We start from the raw sequence: 10,473 nt of genomic DNA, 5'->3' as shown, positions 1-10,473 counted from the left end.
CATGCAACTCGGCTTGCTGCGGAGACCAGGCCTCCAGTCCTCGGCGTCGCTAGATGCCGGAGCCCAGGGGAGGGGACGTCGTAAGCGGTGTGCGAGGAAGCGAAAGCGCGGCAAGAGGACGGGGGTCCATGCTAGGCTAAAACAAACCTTAGCCGGCCAGCTCTCCCGTCTATCCTGCTCTCAAATGTTTGCTCCCTGGACAATAAACTGGACTACATCCGACTCCAGCAGACTACGCAGCGGGAGTTTAGAGATTGCTGCGTCTTTGTTTTCATGGAGACGTGGCTCAGCGACAGAGTTCCGGACACCGCCATTCAGCTAGATGCAGACCTTTTTATTTACCAAGGGAATTCATCACTGTTATTATAACCGGAGTTTACATCCCCCCCACCGCTAACGCTAAGGAAGCGCTCTGTGAACTGTATGGGGCTATTAGCGAACTGCAGAACGCTCACCCTGACGGACTGTTTATTGTCGCCGGAGATTTCAACCATGCGAATCTCAAAACAGTGCTCCCTAAATTCCATCAGTATGTGGACTTTGCAACGAGAGGGGCGAACGCGCTTGATCTTGTTTACACAAACATCCCAGGCGCGTACTGGGCGGAGCCCCGCCCCCACCTCGGCTACTCAGACCACATCTCTGTTATGTTAATTCCAGCATACAGACCGCTCGTCAGACGCACAAAACCGCTTCAGAAGCAGGTGAAAACCTGGCCAGCAGGAGCCATCTCTGCTCTTCAGGACTGTTTTGAGTGTACTGACTGGCACATGTTCAGGGAGGCTGCAACATATGGCGATTCTACCAACTTGGAGGAATACACAGCATCAGTGATCAGCTACATCAGCAAGTGCATTGATGATGTCACTTTCTCCAAGACCATCACCACACGCTCCAACCAAAAGCCGTGGATGACTGCGGAGGTGCGCACGCTGCTGAGGACCCGAGACTCCGCCTTCAGACCAGGTGACAAGGCTGCCCTAAGAACAGCGAGGGCCAAACTGTCTGGGCCATCAGAGAGGCAAAGCGCGCACACGCCCAGAGAATCCACAGTCACTTCCAGGACAGCTGTGACACACGGTACATGTGGCAGGGCATCACCAACTACAGGACAACATCAGTTGCCAGTGACAAAGATGCCTCCCTTCCAGATGCGCTGAATGAATTCTACGCTCGGTTTGAAGCACAGAACAACGTGGTGGCGAGGAAGACCACCCCTCCTCCCAAAGACCAGGTGCTCTGTCTTACCACGGCGGCTGTGAGGAAAACTCTGCGTAGAGTCAACCCACGGAAGGCTGCTGGACCTGACAACATTCCTGGCAGAGTGCTCAGAGGATGTGCAGACCAGCTAGCAGATGTTCTTACCGACATCTTCAACATCTCTCTGAGCAGCGCCGTCGTTCCAACGTGCTTCAAGGCCACCACCATCACCCCCATGCCAAAGAACTCTTCAGAGTCCTGCCTCAACGACTACCGTCCCATCGCACTTACACCAATCATCATGAAGTGCTTCGAGAGGCTCGTCATGAGGCACATTAAGACCCAGCTGCCCCCCTCACTAGACCCACTGCAGTTCGTGTATCGTCACAACCATTTAACAGACGACTCCATCGCCACAACCCTCCATCTGGCCCTCACCCACCTAGACAATAAGGACTCATACGTTCGAATGCTGTTCATAGACTTCAGCTCAGCATTCAACACAATCATTCCCCAGCACCTGATTGGAAAGCTGAACCTGCTGGGCCTGGACACCTCCCTCTGCAACTGGATCCTGGACTTCCTGACTGGGAGACCTCAGTCAGTCCGGATCGGGAACAGCATCTCCACCACCACCACACTGAGCTCTGGGGCCCCCCAGGGCTGTGTGCTCAGTCCACTGCTGTTCACTCTGCTGACTCACGACTGTGCAGCAATGCACAGCTCAAACCACATCATCAAGTTCGCCGATGACATGACCGTGGTGAAGTACAACGAGTCAGCATACAGAGAGGAGGTGCAGCGGCTAACGGACTGGTGTAGAACCAACAACCTGTCTCTGAATGTGGACAAAACAAAAGAGATGGTCGTTGTACTATGTTGTTTTATGTAGCACATGGTCCTGGAGGAACATTCAGGTCTCATTCCACTGTGTACTGTACTAACTGTATATGGTTGAATGACAATAAAACCACTTGACTTGACTTGACATACACACACAAACACAGACACACACTCACACACACACTCACGCACACACACACACACTCACACACATACACACACAAACACAGACACACACTCACACACACACTCACAAAATAAACACACATTCACACACACACTCACACAGACACTCACACAGACACACACACACTCATGTCAATGTTGGATTCTTTCTCCTCATCACTATTTCACAAAAAAGGTGTGTTTTTCTGTAAAGTTGGGGTCAAAGGTCAAGCCTAGGACCTGACCCTGACCTCTTCTTACCCCAACCCCTGAAGACTTAAACATCATTAACAACAGCAGCAATTACATTAATCACAAACTGAGGAAGAGAATCTGTTATAAATGTGTGTTAACAGGAAACATGAAATGTTTAATAAAACACAAATTACAAGTTTTATTGGTCACATTCATAAACATACACAGTATGACATGTAGAGAAATACTTGGTACGACTTTTCTCCCCACAGTATACAATACAATTATATATACAGATATAGAGTAATAGAAGTAAAAAAACACAATTTACAACACACTCAAATACACAATAAAATAGGATAAGTACTGTAAGTACACAGTATGAATATGATGCATGATGACAGATGGAGAGTAGCAGCAGCTGATGTTATAGATGTATAATAATGATTATATAATAATATGATAATGCAGAGTGTAATATTGCTTCAAGTGTGTGGTGAATAGTGAAACTAGTCCTGGTGTTGTCCTTGATTCACAGGTGGTCGGGGGAAAGAAGCTCCTTCTCATTCTCTCTGTTTCGGCCGTCAGAGAGCGGAAGTGTTTCCCTGACAAGAGTCCATTATTAGGATGGTTGAGATCAGGCCCACCACAACAGTGTCACCAGCAAACTTCACAAAGGTAGTGGGAGTACAGCAGGGGGCTTAGAACACACCCCTGGGGGGCTCCAGTGCTGAGGGGGGCATGTCTGCTCACCCTTACAGCTTGAGGCCTGTCAGTCAGGAAGTTGGAGATCCACTGACGCAAAGATGGACTAAATCCTTGGTCCTCCTGGTGAGTTTAGAGGGAATTATAGTATTAAAAGCTGAACTGTAATCAACATTTTAATATGATTTCCCTTCCTCTTGTCCAGATGATCTTGGACTGTGTGGAGGTGATGACTGAGTGATTTGGATGTAAGGAAACTGTAAGAGATCCGCACTCTCAGCTCGCAGAACTTGTTGTCCAGAGATTGAACATTTGCCAGTAGAATGATATAAACACTTTTGCAATAAGTCATATTTACTTTTAATTGCAACTAAATTGAGTAACGTTTATGCTTATAACAAGAAACAACTATTTGCTTAATTTTTTCTTGTTTTTTTAAAGTATGTTTAAATATTTTTACCAGAAAATAGGACCATTAAAAATAAAATGCTTTTTAAGAATTGTAGTTTCTTTGTTTGTTCGCAGTTTATTGAAATCTCACATTCATGTTATCAGCACTTGAAAAGCAGTTGTGATGATGATGATGATGATGATGATGATGATGTCATTTGAAAGCAACACTATGAAAAATGATGTAAAACAGAAGCATTTTCATTGTGCATCTCGTGTTGTGTAACTCAATTCTATACTTTTACAAATTATTCATTTTATGTGTAATATCAGTCTCCACTTCTCAAAAAAAAAAATAAATAATAATAATAATAATCTTCATCTTTGTGCTTCGGTGGATTCGGTGGTTCACCACATGTGATGCATCATTCAGAAACTGTTGCAGTGATCCGGGCGCGTGCACGTGTGATGATCCGCTTTAAGAGAGTTGAACAGACTCGCGCTCGGTCAGTATCCGTTTCTCCGGTGAATCCATGGCAACGGCGGGACAGAAAGTGGTGATGGTCACCGGGTGCTCGTCCGGGATCGGGCTGCACATCGCCGTGATGCTCGCGAGAGACGAGATGAAACGATATTATGGTAAGACAAACATTAGTGATCCTCACGGTCAGACAGAACACAACTGTATCTACAGTAACACGGACCTGTTGTAAAGCTGTGCAGAACAACATCCTTGAGCCAGAAACAGCTCAAAGTGAATCAACTCACCTTGAGACTCTGGACAGGACCTGAACATCTCAGATACAGAACATATACTGAATATACAGATGTAAACATCCTTACGCTGTTCATAAACATGGATATTCCTCTCACACATCAACACTAGAAACACAATAATGAACTTTATACAGTATGGCTTTATATAACTATTATCTTCATGTGTTTTCTATAACTAGTTCTCTAGTTCAGTAACTAGTTCTTGTTCTCTTTTTGTTCAGTAACTAGTTCTCTAGTTCATTAAATAGATCTCAGTGTCTGTGTGTTCAGTGACTAGTTCTTTACGTGTGTTTTCTATAACTAGTCCTCCATGTTCAGTAACTAGTTGTCTCCCTCTGTACAGTGATTGCTACCATGCGGGATCTAAACAGGAAGGATAAGTTAGTTGAAATGGCAGGTGACACGTATGGTAAAACACTGACTGTGCTCACACTGGACGTCTGCAGCGATGAATCTGTAAAACTGTGTATCAACAGTGTCAAAGATCGACGTATAGACGTATTAAGTGAGTACACACACACACACACACACACACACACTCAAGATTGCTTGTGGTCAATCTGTGCTTAGTCTAAGATGACTGAATTAGTCTAAGAAGATAGAATTAGCCTTCATCACACAGATAATCTAACCGTCTGTTTCTATTGTAAATAATTCAGCATAATCCAACAGTTTATCTGTGTGTGTGTGTGTGTGTGTGTGTGTGTGTGTGTGTGTGTGTGTGTAGTTAATAATGCTGGTATCGGTCTGGTGGGACCGGTAGAGAGTATCAGTATAGACGACATGAAGAAAGTGTTTGAGACTAACTTCTACGGTGTGGTCCGCATGATTAAAGAGGTGATACCTGACATGAAGAAGAGACGCTCTGGACACATCATCGTCATTAGCAGCGTGATGGGACTGCAAGGTAAACGAGTGTGTGTGTGTTTGTTCAAGGGGTTAAATCCTGATTTAAGATTATGGTTAGAGTTCCAGAGGGATTTGAATCCCAACAGAAGTGAAGAGTCGCAGAGATTCAGACTGACTTTGAATACAAGCATCTGCTAGTATAAGAACATATCAATCCTGAATACATTATTCAATGAATAAATATATTGTGTGGATCTGTTGTTTGGACACACATTACACATTTACTCTCAACACACAACGTACAACTGCACTATGATACCTCTCAATCACTGCGGAGTGAAATCTAACATTTACCCGCCAGTGGCCATCATGGACACTTCAGTCACGAAGCACACGATTGGTGGCATACACGATTGGTGGCATACACGATTGGTGGCATACACGATTGGCGGCATACACGATTGGCGGCATACACGATTGGCGGCATACACGATTGGCGGCATACACGATTGGCGGCATACACGATTGGCGGCATACACGATTGGTGTACTAACATTGTAGAGGATTAAAATAAGATTGGATATCAAGATCGACCAAAGATTGGGATGCATCTGCAAATCTATATGCCTTTTTAACCCCATCCTTTAATCATCCCTGACACTGGTTTGTCTTATAGGTGTGATTTTTAATGATGTCTACTCCGCATCTAAATTTGCCATGGAGGGATTCTGTGAGAGTCTTGCTATCCAGCTATTGAAGTTTAACGTCACGTGAGTTACGCTTTCAAAAACAGCATTTATCCATTTGATCTTCCGTTTCACACCTGTCAGTGACAGTCCAGCTGTTTGTTTTTGGCACCTAAAGTGAAATCACATGGAAGTGAGAGTAGTGATGCCTAGAGTAATTCTTGAGTGAGGGCTCCCTCTGGTGGTGTGCAGATGTCTAACAGCACAAACATCGCTCGTGGAAACACTTGAGCTGGAAATGTATGAAATTCTGGAGGATTCCTCCAATGTGCTGAGCTGTATCTTCAGAGCAACATGTCTCTCAATCTTGGTCCTGAAGGACCCCAACATTTAGGATTTCTCCTGTATCGAACACACCTGATTCTACTGATTTGTTCTTTAGTGGAGACCCTAATACCTGAGTCAGGTGTGTTCGATATCCAAAATGTGCAATGCTGAGGATCTGCTGCACCAGGATTGACAAACATCACTCGTGGAGCACAAGAATCCTGACGAGTGAACCTTGGGATCGTAGGTATCAATAACAGATGCCACATTAGCAGCTTCAGTGACCTTGTGTGTTATAAACCATCAGTAAATTACACACGGGACCTCTGTGTGATCTCAGGATGGCGATGATCGAGCCGGGACCCGTACACACAGAGTTCGAGGTGAAGATGATTGCAAACATTTCCAAGCAAGAGTTTCCAGGTGCTGATGACGACACGATCAACTACTTCAAGAACATTTACCTGCCATCTGCAGTCGTCATCTTTGAAGCGCTGGGACAAACACCCGATGACATCGCTAAGGTCAGAGTTCATGTGAATGAATGTGTGTGATGTTGATATTAGTTTGCGTTTAACAGAACGTCTCTCTCTCTGCAGTGCACGAGGAAGGTGATAGAGGAGGTGAATCCTCGTTTCCATAACATGACGAATCCTCTGTACACGCCCATCATGGCCATAAAGTTTGCAGATGAGACGGGCGATCTGTCAGTTCAGACCATCTATCACATGATGTTTAGTTTGGGAGGAATCATGCGAGTGAGTTTGAACATCATCAAGTGCCTCACCTGTGGATGCTTACGGAGGAGAACCATCTCACCAAACTAACACACACACACACACACACACACACACTACAGATGAGGTCACATGAGCACGGTTTCAGCGTTTAATAGTATTACAGCACTTTATAGATTTGACTGTGTAGTTTTGTAAAGACTGAACACATATTTACTGTAAGAACAGTATTTTATTAAGCACTTTATGTATTTTGAGATTAAAAACTGATAATGTCTTGTTAAATAAAATACTTTTATTAGTTATTTGTGTCTAGTTTAATAGTTTTATGGCTACCAATGAGTTTTTGCATTTACACAATGAATTGTGCCCGCTAAAGTTCATTTGCACTCGCCATCTGTGCCAGTTTAGTGCCCTATTCATTATAGCAGGTAATGCCACACACGCGCCAACGAAATCCCACCTGAACACACTTCGTACATTGAACTTGAGTGTTTGTGCAGAGTGCAGCAGACCATCACAACCGGCCATACTGTGATCATTTGATCATTTAATACTTTAATTTACTCAGGAAGGGAATGTTCTGGATCACTTTTATTCATCTACATTTGTCTGTTCAATGTGCAGCTGGTCGGTAACCTGAGTGGTGAACATTGGCACTGCAACAAAGTTGAGCAGAGTTTAACTTTATGTTAATGAGCGGTGATGCAATGTGGCGGCTACCAATAGGAGTGCGAACAGTGATCACGTGATCTGCAGTTGAACAGTACAGTGACATCCAGATATATAATCGGTCATATTGAGCACATCTTTATAGGGGCAGTTCACGCCTGACACAACTCTGACCAACTCTTTATCAATCCAAACTCTCCTCAGAGGACTCATGAAATCAAGATGATGAAATTGGGGTGTTTTATGATGTCCCTTAAATAAATGTTGTTCATTTTTGCAAACAACAGTTTTGTGGACACACTCCCTACAGCTGTAAAACATTATATATATATATATATATATATTATAGTTATGGCTGTTTAAAATTAAATTCTGTAGATCATAATAAAGTTGAAAATATTCAATGAACCTTCTTTTACCTCTGCACTATAAACTAAAGGTATCAGCCTAATAATATATTCCATTATAATGAATATAACATTGTGAACTCAGCTGTTTATTAATAATCATTGTCTGGAAGCGCATTTGAGTGACGTCACTTCTCTGTCGGTTCAACTGACCATACATGTGGAATCTCAGCAGTCGCTCCATTAATAACATTAGATTGATTATAGTGATGGAGGATGAGGGTTTTATTTTAGTTTTAGATTTTAGGAAAGCATTTGATATGTTAGAGCACTCCTTTTTGTTCCAAACCTTACAGTGTTTTGGGGATCGATTTGTGAACATTATAAGGATGATTATATTATAGTTTAATACCTCTTGGTACGTCTCAAAGGTTTTCAATTGGACGTGGTATAAGACAAGGTTGTCCCCTTTCTGCCCTTTTATTTATTCTTGCAACAGATATGCTCTTAATTATTCATGACTGGAGTGTTTGGGGAAATAATTGGAATTAGTCGATTAGCAGATGATGCCACTTTATTTATGTCCCTCCATCACTGTGACATCAATCAAATCCCCGTTAAGGACACAATTAAATATTTAGGTATTACAGAGAGATGTATGGAAGTTCATTTGATAGATAAGTTAAAAAAGGCCAAAATAACTTTAAATAACTGTTTACAAAGAGACTTTCTATTTTTGGCAGAGTTTTATTGTCCAAATCAGAGTTTTCCAGCAATCGCATTCGCTCCATCTTCCTCTGTATCCAAATGAATGAATCGAGCTTTATACAATTTATTTGGAAGAATAAATCTCATTTTAAATCAAGAAGACTGGAATAGTTCAGTCATATGACGAAGGTGGATTAAATATAATTGATTTTGAACAAATGAATGAATTGTTAAAATTGAAATGGCTAAAATGTTTTTTATGCAACTCTAATAGTTTTTGGTTTATAGTTTCAGCATCTGTGTTTAAGAAATTAGGTGGAATTGAATTTTTACTTAAATGTGACTTTCAAATATCTAAACTTCCATTAAAGTTATCTGCATTTCATCAACAAGCGCACATTCATAACGCCATCATCTGGAATAATAATTCTTCACAGAAACAAATCCCATTTATATGAAGAATGGTTTCACAGAAATATATGGTCTGTGAGGGAGTTATTAGATCATTCTGGCGAGTTACTGAATTATACTGCTTTTACTCTTAAACATGGTTTTACATCCTAAACCATCCTTTACAGTAATATCTGCCATTCTGGAATGAGAAATGTTAAAGAAACTCATTTTAAATGTTGGCTGATATTTCTCCTTCTGAGTTTCTAAATAATAGATTTAATATTGAAATGCTCGTTGTAGATTGTGTAACTACAGAGAATATTGATCTCTTCTCTCTTGTAAATCATGTTTGTGTGATCGAGCGCAGAACAGCTGGAGTGAGAAACATGTCGCTGTACTGAACTGGTCTTTTGTACATATTAAATATGGAAATTACGAAGAAGGCAAAGTAGAATTTTTGATGAACAATATTTTGTTGCTGGCCAAACATTTTATACATAAATGTAGATTTTTTAAATCCCCCTGTTTGTAGTTTTCAAGAATGATCTGGTTCAATACCTGAAAACCCTGTCAAAAATAAAAAATCTGTGATTTTGTTAGATACAACTGAAGAATATAATTTGTTATAAAATTATTTTTTGTACCCTGGTGACTTCATATGATTTTGTTTTTTATTTTATTGTTTTATTTGTGGTCTGTTATTATATTAAGTGTCGGGCCTTGTTAAATTTAAGCTGATTGTAGCTGTCGCAGATAGTGTATATTCTTGCTGAATATTCATCATCTTTTGAAAGTTTTTTGTTTTTGTTTGTTTTATAAATGTTGTGTAATACTTAAGCCTATTTGGGAATTGTATTTGATTTGCATGATCATTTGGCAATAGTGACACCTACTGGAGAAAATGAGTGACATAAGACGTACTGGTCATGTGATTTGATTATTTGCGTGACCTCTGAGGTGTTGCACACGAATTAAGAGGTGTAAAATTGAGAAGAGTGTTTGGTCAGAAAATGTCTCCTAATGTCTCCTGAATCCTGATTGGAAGGCACACGGTATGTTTGTATATATTGGCTATCATTTATTTATAATTTAAGGCACTGTGTATTGATTTCAATTTAATAAGCTTTATATCGAATGACGTCATGGTAAAATCACTTCATCACGAATTTGATTGTAATTTTGGTTTATTTTCAGTTTTTTTCACGGTGTCCATTTGATGTTTGTGATGTTGATTGTCCTGATTCTTGAGAGAAAGACATTAAATAAAGAAGACATCGAAGGCATCAGTTGAAGCTGGTCTGGAGTAAACATTCAGGAGCCGTTATACTGATTGTAAATTGAATCCCATTTTGTTGAAATATTTTTGATGTTCGCTTAATAAAAAATAAAAAAACATAAATGTGGAAAACATCCCATTCATAAGCAGATTTTGCCTAATATTCACTCACCTTTTGTTAAATTGTTGCAGTGACCAGCACA

The 10,473-nt window shown here is 41.1% G+C and overlaps 1 protein-coding gene across 1 annotated transcript; it reads left to right on the top strand.

The window, feature by feature from the left end:
- Positions 1-4,031: 4,031 nt before the first annotated feature.
- LOC127643419 (retinol dehydrogenase 8-like) lies at positions 4,032-6,964 on the top strand. The gene is made up of 6 exons (XM_052126149.1): positions 4,032-4,137; positions 4,619-4,780; positions 5,003-5,182; positions 5,801-5,894; positions 6,478-6,661; positions 6,737-6,964. Exons 1-6 carry the CDS (start codon positions 4,032-4,034, stop codon positions 6,962-6,964), a joined length of 954 nt encoding a protein of 317 aa, XP_051982109.1.
- The last annotated feature ends 3,509 nt before the right edge of the window (positions 6,965-10,473 follow it).

The sequence above is a fragment of the Xyrauchen texanus genome, chromosome 5 (genome assembly GCF_025860055.1).
Source record: "Xyrauchen texanus isolate HMW12.3.18 chromosome 5, RBS_HiC_50CHRs, whole genome shotgun sequence".
NCBI classification, from domain to species: Eukaryota; Metazoa; Chordata; class Actinopteri; order Cypriniformes; family Catostomidae; genus Xyrauchen; species Xyrauchen texanus.
Note: the sequence above shows the minus strand (reverse complement) of the source record. Positions and strands in the feature narration are given on the sequence as shown.